The sequence below is a fragment of the Thamnophis sirtalis genome, unplaced genomic scaffold (assembly GCF_051295495.1).
Source record: "Thamnophis sirtalis isolate CommonGarterSnake01/CBP01778 unplaced genomic scaffold, rThaSir2_p1.2 scaffold_14, whole genome shotgun sequence".
Taxonomy (NCBI): Eukaryota; Metazoa; Chordata; class Lepidosauria; order Squamata; family Natricidae; genus Thamnophis; species Thamnophis sirtalis.
This window is the reverse complement of record NW_028261394.1, coordinates 1,972,056-1,989,078: the sequence shown is the minus strand read 5'-3', so window position 1 is coordinate 1,989,078 and position 17,023 is coordinate 1,972,056. Positions and strand designations below refer to the sequence as shown.

Here is a 17,023-nt window from a genome sequence, read left to right as displayed (position 1 = left end):
CGCCGGAAACGGAAAGCCGGCTGGTCTTTGTGTGCACAGAAATGGAAGACCAGCTGGCCAGCGTGTACATGCCTGTTTTGGGGCCGGGTTTTTGGGCTGTTTTCTGGGGCATTTGGGGGGGGGTTGTGGCACTCTGGTGCTTGTGAAGACCAGCTAGCAACAGCCCGCGTGCCCACAGAGATCGCTCTACGCGCCACCTCTGGCCTGCGTGGCATAGGTTCTCCATCGCGGCTCTTAAAGAGTTGCCGGGCCCAGATCCTAAGACTTATAAATACCTTCCGCAATTAATTGGGCAGATATTACCCAATTCCGTGTGCATAAGACAGCAGGAGACTTTATAGCGGTTGGGACTCAGGCGAGCATTGATGCAACAGGCTCTTTCATTATTATTATTATTATTATTTCTCAAAGTCCTGCTAGATGAAGTCCGTGAGAAACACCCAGTGCCAGCCTAGAGTTGTGGGAATCTCTTGACTTATTGTTTTAGCAGCTGGAACTAGACGGTAAGGCTAATAGAAGATGCTTTGACTGAGCCAAAGACTTCTTGCAGCCCAGAAAAAATCCAGTCTATTGTTTTCTTCCTTACCTGCGGAGGATTTTGGTAACTCCCTCCACTAAATTAGGCTTTGTGGTAACTCCCTGGGCTAAATTAGTGCCTTAACTCCGATAACCTCCCAAATGCGGCCCTCAAGGCCTCTTACAGAAGACTCAGCTATTTATTCTACAAGTCTACGCCTCTGAGAACCTGGCACTGTCTCCCCGTGGCACGACATAACCGCGGTAGACTAAAGCGCGCCGACAACACCGCGGCGCTAAAACCGCGATGTCAAAAGCGTGCCCACAACAGCGCGCCGACAACAGCGCGCCGACAGAAGCGCGATTTAACTTAAGGTAAGGTTTAGGGTTAGGTTTAGGGTTAGGTTTAGGGTTATTTTTAGGGTTATGTTACAGCGCGCTTCTGTCGGCGCGCTGTTGTCGGCGCTCTGTTGTCGTGCGGTTTTGACGGTGCGGTTTTGTCACCGCGCTATAGTCACACGTGCTTTAGTCTACCGCGGTTTTTTGGTGGAACCCTGTCTCCCAGCCAAAATGTCAGCTGGAGCACAGAACAATTGCTACGAATGGCAGCTTGTTAAAACCCTAACCCTAACCCCAAAATCCAAAATTCCTGATCTCGCCTTTCCTCTGAAGACGGGAAACCACTACGCATCATTTACTCTTTCTCCCAAACTTGGTGACCTCCAGGGAAGTTGAGACTTCAACTCTCATCATCTCTTTCGGCCGTGGAACATGGGGGATACTTTCCGATATTTGAGAGGCTGCCACAAAGAAAGAAGGGGCTTATCCTCCAAAGCACCCGAGGGCAGGACAAGAAGCAACGGGTGGAAACTAAACGAGGAGAGATGCAACTTAGAACTCGGGAGAAACTTTCTGATAGGGAAGAGAATTAATCAGTAGTAAGGACCTGCCTCCAGGAGCTGTGGGTGCTCCCATCACTGGAGGTTTCCAAGAAAAGATCGGACAGCCATTTATCTGGAATGATACATATTTGAGCAAGGGGGTTGGACTGGAAGACCCCCAAAGTCCCTTCCAACTCTTTTATTCTGTTATGCCGAAGGAGGCAGCCAGTTCGACTGAAAAGCCCTGTGTTGGAGGCCATCTGAACATCTAGAGATGTTCCTCATCCCTTTTTCCAGCTCTTCTGCTAGGATATGGCCACTTCCCAACCTCTTGGACAGCTTTTCTGGGTGACAACGGGGTGGAGCAGACCCAAAACATTGTCCTTACGTGCTGGTAGGATGACATGGTATCTATGGCTTTCAGTAGCCTAGCCTAGCCTACTTCTCCATGCTAGCTTCTTGCTGGGTCCACCCAAAGGGACAGAAGAGACACGGCACCACTGAGTCAGAGAGAGAACTAGAATCCAAAGCAGCATAAAAACGAGGGCCAGAATTATAAGAGATCCTTGTTGCCCCCTGTGAGTGTTATCTCTTCCATCCCTTTGGCCCATCAATTTCTCGCCAACATTCTTCGAGGGATAATACTTCGAACATGCTTTTAACTCAGCCCTGGAAATAGCCTCGTACGCCGTAAGGAATATTTGTGAGCGATTCAGTAGCTGCCCTTTTTAAAAAAAATAAAATGCAATTGGGTTTTTCGTTGGCACTTTCAGCTTGACTTCATCTTAAACTCTCCTTCATTTTCCTAGACATAGCAACACCCTACATTTTCAGCAAAATTACATCCTTTTGATTGATTGAAATGCTTTTACAGTGTAAAGAAAACGGGGAAAACCCTTTTTTTGGGGGGGCGGGGTGTTCGTTTGTAAGTGGAGGGAAAACACAAACCGCGTTCGAAGGGAAACCTTCAAACCTTCAGAGTTAGAAGTAAAGATTTCGTTTGAATCGTAACTTTGCAGATTAGGAAAAAAAAATTTAGTATCGTACTAGGCTGTTAAACACAATTTGACCAGCGCGAGTATTATTAATGGATATTATCCGGACTGAAAAGGTGGCCGTTCCGACCTTGATGTAAAACTGCTTTGTAAATTTTTTTAAATTCGTATTATTTTGTACGAAAACATAAAAATACCTCTTTTCCGTTTTAAATTCTACAAGTTTACAAAGTGCTGGGTGTTCGGTCAAAACGCCTGCGGCGGGTTTTTGCTTTTTTTTTCTTCACACAAGATTGCTCAACGCAAAGCTCATCCTGCAGAACCGACTCAGTGCATCGAAACCCGTGGGACCGAGCCACGGATTTTAAACCACAGACAGGATTCCCCCAACCGTTTTCCTCCACAGAGTCGCTACCTGGGGAGGACTAGAATGGCGAGGCGCCAACGTCCGCGGGCCCTCCTCGCTCGGCGGCCACCTCCTAGGCTCCACTCGGCGCCCACCAGCGTCCCTCCATACCTACGTGACAATTTCCTGAACCCCTGTGCGTTCGTGCGAACACGGCTGGTTCCCGCAGTGCAGTTTTTTCAGCAGCCTCTGCAGTTTCCCCGGGAAGCTTTTGCTGAGATACCGGTAGAGCAGCGGCAGGACAACGCTGCTGGAGAAAGCCAGGAATTTGGAGAGCCCTTTCGTGAAATACAAGGCCCGGCCGTGGCTCTCCTCCACCGCTTTGCCTTGCATCGCGGCCAACGTGCTGAACATCAGGGCCCCGTAGTAAGGTGTCCACAGGGTGAACTGGGTGCAAACGGTGGCGATCAGGAGCCTCTGCACGGAGGGGTCCAGCCTTCCAGTGTCTTGGTCCAGCGGCGTGGCCTCCTTGCGTATCCGCAAGATCAGCACGAGCGCGTAGAGCACGGCGACAGCCGGCACGACGTAGCCGATGAACACCATGATGGCGTCCGCGGCTTCCTTGTTCTGCATCTTGGAGCACTCGATAATTTTGGTGGAGACGTGGTTGCAGATGTAGAAGAGGAGGGAGGAGAAGCTGGTCAGCATGGCCCCTCCCCAGATGAACCCGCAGACGTGCTTCGTGTTGTACACGCTGGACATGTAAGTCCTGGGCAGAGCCCGCTCGATGTAGTAGTCCAGGCTGAGCAAGGCGATGGAGTACATGATCACCAAGGAGGAGACGTTGAATAGGATCAGCAAGGTGATGTAGACTTCGTTGTTGAAATTCCAGATGGCCCACTTGGTGCTGGTGGGTCCCAGCAGGTACATGGGGGCGATGGCGTTGATGATGAGGCCGGCGATGGCCACGTTGACAAAGTAGACATCCGGCATTGTCATCGTGGCTTTGTTGCACAGGTTGACCACCACCAAGAGCCCGTTGTAACAAAGGCCGACGGGGAAGCAGATGACGAGGTAGAGCAAAGAGAAGATGGAAATGACCAGATGGAAATCGTGGCACAGATTCTGGTCCTCTGCGTTTTTGGAACCATTCAGGGCTTCACAGCTCCACATAATGACCGTTCCAGAAGAGACCAGAAGTCCTTTCTGCTGGTCACCAGCTTTTCTACGGGAAAAAGGAGAAAAGGAAGCACGTCAATACCAATTCATTGGAGGAGACCAAATCAAAAGAGCTTCCGACATCTGCACCATGCCGGATCTGACCAGGTCTGAGTTGTATTATGAGGTCTGGAATTATTCAGTTGGGGTTCTTCAAGACCTCAACTTCTTGGTTTTTTCCCCCCAAACTTGGCAACTTTCAGACTTGTGGACTTCAACTTCAGACCTGTGGACTTCAACTCCCAGAACTGAAGGGACGAGAAGTGAAACATCTTCAAGGAAGTCCAGTTGCCTCTTGAAAAATCCCTCTTTGGGACAATCGTGACCTCGATGACTGAGAATCTCCATAGATATTTAACTCCTAGAGCTGCTGGCTGGGGAATTCTGGGATTTGAAGTCCGCAAAGTTGCCAAGTTAGGAGACCCCCCCCCCCTTGCTCGATTTCATAGATTCACATTCAATGTCTATGTCTTTTAAAAAAAAAACAGCAGAGATCCTGTGATCCTATTAAAAACAGCTTAATTATTAAGGTACTTTGTGTTACTTTGGTTTAAGGCCGTTCTCTCTCTCTCTCTCTCTCTCCCCCCGTTTCCAACCCTTACAAAGGCCGTATTATTCTAATCCATCTTTGCAAAGTAAAATCAAAAGTTGACTCTGTTCCTTTCTGAAAGCTCCCTGTAAAAAACCTAACTAAAGTATTATTTGTGTTGCTAATCGAGGCAACATTCCTCCCAAGACAAGTGTTCGTCCCCCCCCCCATGAATACAGTCTGCATAGCCTTAAAGGCAACTTTTTATATGGGCACGTAAAACATTTCTGTGTTCCGGTTATTAATAGGGTAGGATTGAATCAAGAAGTACTGTGCTCTTTAATTGCTTTCCAGTATTTTGCAGAGGTGACCTTCGGTTTTTCTATTTTTAGGCGCATTTTATCTGCCAGAACTTCCACATTATTTCACATGTTTACTAATCCTTCCTAAAATTCGTCCCTGTACGGGGAAAGATATTTTGCTTTCACCCCATGCGTCAATCCTTCCAGGTCTGGCCGTTTTCATCTGGAAGACAAGACCGTGGCTCACTTGGGAAGAGACTTAAAAAGAAGGAAGTTCTTCCTTCTTCCAAATGTTTGAGCACATCCGTGCGTTGTTCAAGGAGGCTTCCCTATACGCATGATTTAGAAATGCCCCCCCCCATAATTTATGGGGGCACGAGAAAACACAGTCATCGTAATAATAGGGTAACCCCTGAAATGAAAAATACGATTAAGGAGCAGGTTAAAGTACAGAATACAGAATTACCAGAGTTGGAAGGGACCTTGGAGGTCATTTAATCCAACCCCCATCCCAAGCAAGAGACCCTAAACCATGCCAGACAAAAGGCTCCTCTTGAAAGCCTCCACTGATGGAGCATCCACGACTTCTGGTGGCAGGTTGGTCCACTGATGGATTGTCCTCCCTGAAAAGGAAATTTCTCCTGAGTTTCAGGTTGCTTCTCGATGAGTTCCCACACGTTGCTTCTTGTCCTGCATTCTGGTGGTCTGGAGAATAGGTGGACCCTTGATTCCTTCTACCTTGTAAAGGTAAAGGTTCCCCTCACACATCTGTGCTAGTCATTCCCGACTCTAGGGAGCGGTGCTCATCTCCGTTTCAAAGCCGAAGAGCCAGCGCTGTCCGGAGACGTCTCCGTGGTCATGTGGCCGGCGTGACTCAACGCCGAAGGCGCACGGAACGCTGTTACCTTCCCACCAATAGGTGGTTCCTATTTTTCTACTTGCATTTTTTCCGTGCTTTCGAACTGCTAGGTTGGCGGAAGCCGGGACAAGTCACGGGAGCTCACTCCGTTACGCGGCGTTAGGCATTCGAACCGCTGAACAGCCGACCTTTCTGATCGACAAGCTCCGCGTCTTAGCCCCGGAGCCACCACGTCCCTGCACCCAGTAGAAATTACGATCTTACTGACCCTGATGGATCTAAACCGATTGAAAGGTTGGCAAGCTGGAAGATCTCTCCGCTGCAACTGGAGAATAGTTCAGCTGAGGTGCCGAGAGTTGCGTTGGTGTGTAGCTAAAAAAACCTGGCATAGGTGCAACGCTGCGCTCTCTCTGCACTTCAGAGCGCCTTGTTTCTCTTTCATTTAGCTCCTTCTCCGGCACGTCAGGAAGAGAAACTCAGCGGTTTTTTTTATCTGAAATAAACACGCTGAGTAATTTCTAAGAATTGGCCTTTCTCCTATAAGATGTTTCCCCCCCCCAAAGAGTGCAAAAAATTAATGCTTTCGTAATTGCTTTCCTCCTAACTTATTGTGGAGGCATGCTTACCGTAATTTCTTTTTATTAAACCGAAGGATTAACATTATGACTTTGAGATAACATCTTCCCCCAAATCTAGAGCCGCAGACGCAAATGCACTTCCTTTTTTTTTTAAAGCACATTAAAGTAAAATGCAATGTTTCAAAGAGGCACTTAAGACTTTTCCCCAAAAAAATAAAGCAATGGTTAAACAGATCTTTCTGTTTGATTTGATGTCCCTTTTAACCGACTGGATATAACTGAATTTGTAAATCTGAGATCTTCCCAACCTCCTAGATTATGGCCTGATCTTCTCCAACAGGACGTCCTTCAAATGTTTTGGTCTGCAGCTCCATGAATTCTCAGTCAACCTGGCCGGTGGCCCACTGGCTGGGAATGCTGGGAGATGTAGTCGAGCAGCACCATCGCTGGAAGTTTTCAAGGAAGAATCAGACAACCGATTCAGCATGATCTATAAGGTCTCCTGCCAGGGACAGGAGGGGTGGACTAGAAGATCTCCAAGGTCCCTTCCATTCCTAAGATGCTATCCCTGGAGATGCTGGTTTAACAAAAGCATCTTTCATAGTGGGGATATCCCGGTCGAAGGAAACAGGATAGTAATAATTGTTGGAGTCATGGCATCTTGGGGTTCTCAATGTACCATGTTGCTCATTTTTAATGAGAAATGTCCCAGAAATTATGAGTGCTCCAACACTGGAGGTTTTTAAGAAGAGACGTCTGGAACAGTATGGGGTCTCCTGCTTGAGCAGGGGGTCAGACTAGAAGGCTTGTTGGGGGATTCTGGGACTTGAAGTCCACGAGTCTTAAAGAGTCGCCAAAGTTGGGAACGCCCTTGCTCCTTGTCTGGCTGGGGAATTCTGGGACTTGAAGTCCACGAGTCTTAAAGAGTTGCCAAGGTTGGGAACGCCCTTGCTCCTTGTCTGGCTGGGGAATTCTGGGACTTGAAGTCCACGAGTCTTAAAGAGTTGCCAAGGTTGGGAACGCCCCTTGCTCCTTGTCTGGCTGGGGAATTCTGGGACTTGAAGTCCACGAGTCTTAAAGAGTAGCCAAGCTTGGGAACGCCCCTGCTCCTTGTCTGGCTGGGGAATTCTGGGACTTGAAGTCCACGAGTCTTAAAGAGTTGCCAAGGTTGGGAACGCCCTTGCTCCTTGTCTGGCTGGGGAATTCTGGGAATCGAAGTCCACGAGTCTTAAAGAGTTGCCAAGGTTGGGAACGCCCCTGCTCCTTGTCTGGCTGGGGAATTCTGGGAGTCGAAGTCCACAAGTCAAAGTTGGACGTCGCTACCTTAAAGCAAGCCATCCTACAAGATGTAAGCCCACCCTTTGATGCCCAGGACTCTACTGGGAATCTACTTCCCCCTCACCCACCCACCCACCCAAAACAACCATCCGGACATTGAAACCGAGTCCTGCTTTTCTACCCCACATCCCATCCCTCCTGCTGGGTGCAAGCTCTCTTCTTTCTGTTTGCTTTGACAATGTTTGGCCAGGGCTGTTTGCTCTGCTCCCCCTCCACAAACATCCCTCCCTCCCTCCCTCCATCCATCCCCCTCTCCCTCCCCTCCCTTCCCCGGCTCCTACCTTCGGTCCAGTTCTCATGTTCCTTTGTACTGCAGAGTCAAACATGGCTGATTGAATAACATTTTTTCAGGTGGAGGAGAGAGGCAGCCGAGGGGTGTGTGTGTGTGTGTGTGTCTCCCATGTTATTTTGTCGTCGACCCCCCGTCCCCCTCCTTGGCCCTCAACGCAGCGTCCCCGTCCTTCCTCCGGCCGGCTGTTTCCCCCGCATGCGAGCTGCACTTGTTTGTCCTCCTAGTAAATTACTCACAAAGTTTCTGCTCCTGTTGGCAGAAGCAGAGGCCGTGTGGCTCCTCCCTAGGCTGTGTTTACCAGCCAGTTTCAAGAAATAGGAAACTCTCTGATCTGGAAGGGGAGTGGTGCGCGAGCCGAGCCTTCCCATCGATTGGGAGGAAGGCAAGATATTCCTGGAATAATAACCCATCTGGGTGTTGGGTTACAGACGCTGCCTGCCTGCCTTCCCTCCCACCCACTCTCCTTTTCTCTCCCCCCACCCCCCTCTTTTTTGGGGGGAGTGAAACCCACCAGCCTAGTTCCTGGCATTCCCGGAAAGGAAACCTCTTTGCCATCCAGGGAAGGTCTTAGAAACCACCAGCCAAACTCTTTCCTAGGCTCAGTTTTCACGGCTGGGTTTTGGGAAGAAGAAGGAGCCACGCCAGGCAATCTGGGGTTGTTTTGTTTTTCCCCCCTTAAGAGGAGGACAACCAGATTGATCCGTCCGGGGAGCTGAATTTAAGCGTCTCCGATTGTCTTGCTGGCAGCGTTTGGAAGAGCCGAGCTGACTTCGGCTGTGGTTGCTCCAGAGGAGGAGGGCTCCCTTCGCAGGGATCGAAGGAGAATATCTGTAGTTGAAACGAGGGGGGGTCTTTGATGCTTCTCTGAGCTTGGTGGTTTTCTGGCAGGCGTTTCGTTGCCCAGCTACGTAACATCATCAGTGCTGGAAGGGAGGAAGGTTGATGGAGAGGAGGAGGAGGAGAATGACTGTGGGGGTCCTTAATGCTCTCTGAGCTTGGTGGTTTTCTTGGAGACGTTTCATGACCCAACTAGGGAACATCATCAGTGCTAGAAGGGAGTTTAGTTTACGGGGGGGGGGAAGAGGAGGACTGTGGGGTCCTGGGTGCTCTCTGAGCTTGGTGGTTTTCTTGCAGACGTTTCATGACCCAACTAGGGAACATAATCAATTCTAGAAAGAAGTAGGGTTGACAATACTAGAAAGAAGCAGGGTTGACACTGATAATGTTCCCTAGTTGGGTCATGAAACGTCTGCAAGAAAGCCACCCAGCTCAGAGACCACCATGGACCCCAAAGTCCTCCCCCCTCCTTTTCCTCCCCCTCCCCCCTTCTCCTCCTATCCTTCTCCTCCTCCTTTGCTCCTTTTCCTCCTCCCCCGTTCCTCCTCCTTCCCCCTTTCTCTTCTCCTTCTCCATCCACAAACCCACTCCTTTCTAGCACTGATGATGTTCCCTAGTTGGGCTGTGAAATGTCCGCAAGGAAACCACCAAGCTCAGAGAGCACCAAGGGCCGAGGTGGCGCAGTGGTTAGGGTGCAGCACTGCAGGCCACTTCAGCTGACTGCTATCTGCAGTTCGGCAGTTCAAATCTCACCGGCTCAAAGGTTGACTCAGCCTTCCATCCTTCCGAGGTGGGTAAAATGAGGACCCGGATTGTTGTTGGGGGGCGATATGCTGACTCTGTAAACCGCTTAGAGGGGGCTGAAAGCCCTATGAAGCGGTATATAAGTCGAACTGCTATTGCTATTGCTAAGGGCCCCACAGTCCTTCTCCCTCCTCCTCCTCTTCCTTCCCCATCTCCACTTTTCCTTTCCTCCTCCTCCTCGCTGCAAACCCCACTTCCTTCTAGCACTGATGATGTTCCCTAGTTGGGTCGTGAAACCACCAAGCTCAGAGAGCACCAGGGACCCCCCTCAACTCTCAGGCCCTTTGCCAGCCAAACGACGCCATTAAAAGCCAACCGCCTCTGTGGAGGCTTATGCTTTCCCACAATATCATTTGGCCTGAAAAGGTGCTATCAGATCCCCCCCCCCCAAGGTTTGCAATGGAAGATTGAAGTGCGCAACAGCTGTATTAAGCATTCCAAGACACATGGATTCCATGGGTTAATTGACCAGCAGAATTACGGCCTGGATTTCTAGCTCGGTCCACCCGGATCTCCGCACGAGGGGCTACCCCAAGAATGAACTTTGAAAAAATCCTATAACTTTTCTAGCTTCAGATTCCAGCTGGAATCTTTGGAGAGTTCGGGACGATCGGGATCAAGCCACCCATCGGGCCAAATCCGGCTGGAATCTCAACAAAGAAAGTCCCTTCTTTACTTCTCCGCTTGGAAACAGCTTTGGTGCTGCCGTCTGCTCTTGGCTCCTCGTGAGTTGGAACGTGACACCTGCCTCCTGGGGTTGGCTGGTCACCCGGAGTCACGCAGAGAATAATATGAATCCGGCAAAAAAAGATTCCAGATGGGTCGAGCGAAGGGAGGCTTGGGATTCTGAAGAGGGGGGGAAGAAAACGCCAAGTGCTTCGCATTGTTTCCCCAGGATTTGTTTACGTCCAAAGCCTTCTTGGTGTTGTGTCCTTGAAGCAGGAAGGGTTTAGGCTTGGCACTCGCACACGGCTGAGTCACCACTATTCGTAACACGCAGAAGTATTTGATCGAGCAGAGATAAGGTGTTTCTGGAATCCGTCTAGAAGAAAATCCAGCTCGGTCAAGGGCGTGGCCCCCCCTACGAGGAACCTGCCGGCCCTTTTCAAGTAAGGCCATTTACGGCTGAACTGGGACCGCTTGGACCAATGGGGGGCTCGACCTTGGGATACAGGTGGTCAGTTCAAGGGATGGAAATGTTTTCGTGTGGCATGATTCTACCTTTTCAAGGGAACACCGGAATTTTTAAAAAGTATGGATAATATATGTCCTCTCCTCCTTTTCTTTTCTCCCTTTCTTCCCTCCCTCCCTCCTTCCTTTCTTCCATCTATTTTTCTCCCATCTTGATTGTTTCTCTCTTTCCCTTTCTCCTTTCCATTTTCTCCTTCCTTCCTTTCTTCCTTTCTCCTTTGCTTCCATCTATCTTTTTCCCATCTTAATTATTTCTTTCTTTGCCTTTTTCCTTTTGTTTCGTTTCCTTTCCTTTCTCCCCTCCTTCCTTCCATCTATCTTTCTCCCATCTTTATTATTTCTTTCTTTCCCTTTCTCCTTTCCATTTCCTCCTTCCTTCCTTTCTTTCTCCTTTCCTTCCTTCCTTCTTTCTCCCATCTTTATTATTTCTTTCCCTTTCTCCTTTCTATTTCCTCCTTCCTTTCTTTCTTCCTTTCTCCTTTACTTCCTTCCTACCTTTTGTCTATCTTTCTCCCATCTTTATTATTTCTTTCTTTCCCTTTCTCCTTTCCATTTCCTCCTTCCTTCCTTTCTTTCTCCTTTCCTTCCTTCCTTCCATCTATCTTTCTTTCTCACATCTTTATTATTTCTTTTTTTCCCTTTCTCCTTTCCGTTTCCTCCTTTCTCCTTTCCTTCCTTCCTTCTTTCTCCCATCTTTATTATTTCTTTCCCTTTCTCCTTTCCATTTCCTCCTTCCTTTCTTTCTTCCTTTCTCCTTTCCTTCCTTCCTACCTTTTGTCTATCTTTCTCCCATCTTTATTATTTCCTCCTTTCCCTTTCCTCCTTCCTTTCTTTCTGCCCTCCTTCCTTCCATCTATCTTTCTCCCATCTCTATTATTTCTTTCTTTCCCTTTCTTCCTTTCTCCCTTTCTTCCTTTCTCCCTTCCTTCCTTACTTTTGTTTATCTTTCTCCCATCTTTATTATTTCTTTCTTTCCCTTTCTCCTTTCCATTTCCTCCTTCCTTCCTTTCTCCTTCCTTCCTTCCTTCCATCTATCTTTCTCCCATCTTTATTATTTCTTTCTTTCCCTTTTTCCTTTCCCTTTGCTTTTCTTCCTTCCTTCCTCCCTCCCCCCCCCCCCACATGGAACCAAATACAGTTCTGGAGCTCCGTGCATGGCAAAAACTTCAAGGGAGTTGAGGAAGATTTGGAGTGGACAGGAAGATTTAATCAGCAGCACTAATTCCCTTCTCCTAATTGCATTTCATTGTGAACATTAGCAGTGGGGCTCGGTTGCGTTTTCGCGCAACGTGTGGCCGGGTCTCAGAAAGCCCATTGTCTCCTCGCTTCCACCCTCTGTCCCGCTAGAGAGCAATCCTCTAATCCAGTGGTTCCCAAACTTGGCAACTTTAAGACTTGTGGACTTCAACTCCCAGAATTCTCCAGCCAGCTCTGCAGAGCTGGCTGGAGAATTCTGGGAGTTGAAGTCCACAGGTCTTAAAGTTGCCAAGTTTGGGAACCACTGCTCTAATCCAAGGGGGTCTCCAACCGTGGCAACTTGAAGACTTGTGGACTTCAACTCCCAGAGTTCCTCAGCCAGCCCACAAGTCTTCAAGTTGCCAAGGTTCGAGACCCTGCTCTAATCCACGCTGGTCAATCGCAGACAGCAAAGAGAGATCTTGATTGGGTTAATGCTCGGATGAGACCTTACCAAGAAATAACTGGGACATAGACTCGACCAAGAAGTGTAAAAAGAAATATCGCAGAAGGAGGCAACTTCTGTTGTTGCCAAGAAATGATTTATTGGTCAGGTTTCATCAGCCAAGCCCGGTTCAGAGACCACCTCCTTATAATAATTGGGGGCCTCGCCAACCGTCTGGATTTCCGCGTTCATTTTACCTCTTTTCCCCCTTTCGCGCGGCTCCTGGCCAGTCCTGTATCTTTGGGTTTTATTTCCATATATGGTCTTTAGGTAACATCTTCAAGAGCAGCCCTTCAGTCTCCGCGAAGATGGGTCGTCTGCCTTGACAATTAGCTACGGCGGGGCGGGCCGATTCCCTCCCGCCCTTAATCATTAATGGAGCCGGAGCATAATGCCGTTCCATTTCTGCCTGCGTTAGTACATCATGTTCAGTGGGAGCCACCCCACGGGCCTCCGAAGGAGTGGAAGAGGAACGCCAAGGGTGTTTTTTGATCTCCTCTTTTCTCAGTTGGCAAACCCGGAGAGGGGAGTTGTGCAACGGGAAAGCTTTTACAACTGGCAGGAGCCTACAAAAGGCAGATAATTGCTTTTAGGGAGGCTGAGAAGGGATCTCCGTCTGGAAGCCTCCACCGCGGATTGATGGAGTAAAAAAAAAAACACACCGTCTGGTATCAATACTGAATAAATCTGCCTTCGGGACCTGCTGCCTTGGGAGGTTTCCCAAGAGGGAAAAGAGGGAAGGAGGCAAGAGGAACCTGGAAGGAAAGTCCTAGAACACTGATGGGGAAACTTTTCGGCACCGAGGGCCCAAATCAGAATGCACAAAACTCAAAAACCAGCTGGCCAGCACATACATGCCTGTTTTTGGACCGATTTTGGGCGGTTTTGGGGCCATTTTCAGGGCGTTTTACAGGCTGTTTTCAGGGCGTTTTTGACCCGAAAAACAGCAGGAAAACGGCCCAAAGAATGGTATGAAAACAGCCCCAAAATGGCGTTAAAACCGTCCAAAAACGGCCTGAAAATGGTTCAAAAACGGCCTGAAAATGGCCCAGAAAACAGCCTGGAAAACAGGCCAAAAACTGAGCTGAAAATCGCTTGAAAAATAGCCTGAAAAGTGGCCTGAAAACAGCCCAGAAATTGGCCTCTTTGGGGGGCATTTTTCAGGCTGTTTTCCGTCGCCTGTGAGGACCAGGTGGCCCCCAGGTACGCATCAGAAACCATAAGAGCAGCTGGCGATGATATAATTCTTTTCTTTGGAGTGGTGAGAAGCCAAGAGATTTTTGTGGGGCTTCGTGTGTCGCAGAAGGAAGCAGTGTTCGAATGAGGATGCCGTCCCATCTTTCCGGCATTGGCCAGGCAGCTTAGAAGCACTTCGTAAAAATGAACTTTCAGATTAAAAATAAGAATAAGAATAAGAATTCCCCTGTCCCATTTTCCTGAGCTCTCTGTTCCGGTGTGTCACATGAGCCACAGAGGAGAAAAATAATTACATTAAGCGCAGAGATAGCGTTGGATTTGCAGCGCGAGTTTTGCCTGGGAAAAAAAAATGCTATTAAGGAAGCTGATTTAAGATTACTAAGGATTTACTCGGCGCTCTATTCCCCGTTTTGGGTAAGCTCACCCATGCCACGGCCTCCTTTTTTGAGTTACGAACCGCATAACACTTCTCCTTTCCACCCTTCTGTGTGTGCACGTTTAACTCATTATTAGGGGTGGGTTTCTTTTACTTTATTTTGCTTTTAACGGAAAAGTTTGCAAAATGAATCCACCGGACACTCACCTGGCGAGCATCGCCGTGCTTCAAAGTGACGGGGTCCAGCGGCTCCTTGGCCTCAGGTGGGAACATTTTTGGTTCTCCGGTTGCCACTCTGGAGTTTAGTTGTGGTTGTCGCATAGCTGCAGAAAGTAAACAACAACAACAGAGCTTAAGGGACGGGTGCTGACTCCACCACCTCCCCAGCTCTTCCTGGCACCAAATTTGATCTATTCACATGACCTTCCCCTGCACGTAATTCCCAACACATAATCCTTTAAGCTCCCCGCAACCTTTTGCGATTGGCAGAGAGGTCTCTGTACCAAAATCAGGTCTGGCGGAGAGGAATACCTCCCGCGATTAAGTCAGGAGGGAAAAGGGACATTAATTTAATCGCGGCATCTGATTACGGCCTCAAAGCTGATTTAGCCACGGTGAAACCAGAATGATGAAAACGGGCTGCGTTCAAAGGACAGGAGCGGTTAACCCTTCCAGCAGAGGGGAATTACATCCTGGCTTGCTTGCCACCACCCCGGCCCCAAATAAACTTAAAAGTTTCTGAAATAAAGCGGTTTGATATCGAAGAATGAAAACGAACTATTTCCAAAGGACAGGAACGGTTAACCCTTCTGAGACAGAGGAATCATATTCTTGCTGGTTTGTGACAAAATAAACTAAGTTTAAGACACTGAGCTTGTCGATCGGAAAGGTCGGCAGTTTGGCGGTTCGAACCCCTAGCGCCGCGTAATGGAGTGAGCTCCCGTTACTCGTCCCAGCTTCTGCCAACCTAGCAATTCGAAAACACATAAAAAATGCAAGTAGGAAAATAGGGATCATCTTTGGTGGGAAGGTAACAGTGTTCTGTGTGCCTTCGGCCACATAACCATGGAGATGTCTTCGGACAACGCTGGCTCTTCGGCTTTGAAATGGAGATGAGCACCGCCCCCTAGAGTCGGGAACGACTGGCACATATGTGCGAGGGGAACCTTTGCCTTTTTATGAAACAAAGCAGCGAGTGATATGAAGTGATGAAAATGGACTTTCTCCAAAAGGACAGGCACTCTTAACCCTTCTAGTCGAATTGAATAATATTCTTGGTTTGGCACAAAAGTTTTTTTTTAGAAAATGGTTACGGAATAAAGCAGCTTAATATCAAATGATGAAAATGAATCGACTTAAAGGACGCTTAACTCTTCTAACACATATTCTTGCTTGCTCGTCACAAGATAAAGTAAGTTTATGAAATAAAGCAGCTGAATATCAAATGATGAAAATTGATATATTCAAAGGAGAATGACAGCTCACCCTTCTGGCAGGCCTGAATAGCCTTGTTTATTTGTTGCATGTTTATGAAATAATGCAACTCATTACCAAAGTAGGAAAAATAATAATAACAACCTATCAAACAATAATCAAAACAGTTTTCAAGCGAGCAAAATAAACCTCCAGTCTAGATCGGTGGTCTCCAACCTTGTCAACTTTAAGACTTGTGGACTTCAACTCTCAAGAGTTCCTCACCCAGCTGGTCTAGCTCTAGATCATTAATTTGGGGGTTCCACCATAGTTTCCTGTTCTGACCCCCCTTCTTCGCTCGTTCACAGACGACAGTCAGACAGACTTAAAAGGAAATAACTTTATCAGTCCTGGCTCACACTGTCTGCGAGCCCAAAATAAACATAAATAAAGTCTCTGGCAAAAAGGTTACGCAGCAGAATACAAAAACAAAGAGCTCTTACAGCAAAACCAGGTTTACAGAAAGAAAGCAAATCACTTCTCCAAGTGTCTCTTCGAATCAGGGTTACAGAAAGCAAATCACTTATCCAAGTGCCTCTCACAAACAAACCACGACTGATGAACCACGAATGACGAATGAACGTTGACTTCTGCAACCAGGGCGTGGCACCATCCGTCCTTTTATCTCCAGAAGACGACACTAACAAGGCCCAACTGCATTGTTATTCCTGCATCCCGACTCAACTCACAGCAAACTTCTACCGAGTCACAACAGTTTCCATCTAACTTTCATAGATGGGAAGGTGAAAATAAACACTGCTCAGTCAATTAACATTAGTCTCGTTTAATTGCATGAGAGGAGAGACCGTGAAAAACCTGGAATCCTTTAACTTTCCAAACTCATGTCCCAAGGACAAGTCCTTAAGAAACCTGCTTTCTCCCCATGTCCAGAAAACACAAATATTGGGATTGATCATCATCTGTCAAATGATACACCCAGTTTTACTCTCTGGAATGAACTCTGCAAAACACAGCCCGGAACAAACCAAGATCCATTTGACATTGATCACACGCTTTGGTTGACCTTTCCTTGACTGCGAAGTTTCACCATTAAATACAGGTAGCTGTCGACTTATCATCACAATTGCACCCAAAATGTCTGTTGCTAAGCAAGGCAGTAGTTCAGTGAATTTTGCCCCGTTTTACCGCAGCCGTTAAGTGAATCACTTGCCGTTGATGAGCTCAAGGTTCGAGGTTCATTTTATTTATATGCCGCCCTATTCCCAGCGGGACTCAGGGCAGCGCACAAACCCAAAGGAGGGGGAGGGAAAACACAAAAACTACAACAAAAAGTACAGGGCATTTAAAACAACCAACAGCCACACGATTCGAGAGGGGAAGGGAACTCATCGACCCCAGGCCTGCCGACACAGCCAGGTTTTAACGGCTTTTGGGAAGGCCTGGAGAGAGGTGAGGGCCCGAATCTCTGCGGGGAGCTCGTTCCAAAGGAGCTACTGTCATTAAGTGAATCCGGCTTCCCCCATTGTGTTTGCTTGTTGGAAAATCAGAAAAAGAGATCCAATGACATCACAACCGTCATAAATACGAGTCAGTTCCAAGCGTCCAGATTTTGAGCACGTGACTACGAGGATGGTACGATTGTCGTAAGT

General features: G+C 48.0%; 1 protein-coding gene across 4 annotated transcripts in view; it reads right to left on the bottom strand.

Annotated features, from left to right (window-relative positions):
- Positions 1–353: 353 nt before the first annotated feature.
- The window catches only part of GPR146 (G protein-coupled receptor 146), a 142,055-nt gene continuing 125,385 nt past the window's right edge, over positions 354–17,023 (bottom strand). Inside the window, exons 2-3 of one of the 4 annotated variants that reach the window (XM_087729145.1) lie at positions 14,148–14,263; positions 354–3,958 (exon numbers count right to left, since the gene is read on the bottom strand). In XM_087729145.1, coding sequence (XP_087585271.1) covers positions 2,910–3,911 — 1,002 coding nt within the window. In that variant the 5' untranslated portion in view covers positions 3,912–3,958; positions 14,148–14,263 and the 3' untranslated portion in view covers positions 354–2,909. Of the gene's footprint in view, positions 3,964–5,914; positions 5,942–7,843; positions 8,406–14,147; positions 14,264–17,023 lie in introns of those variants that run through there. The other 3 variants (XM_014052428.2, XM_087729146.1, XM_087729143.1) reach the window with 3 other exon arrangements.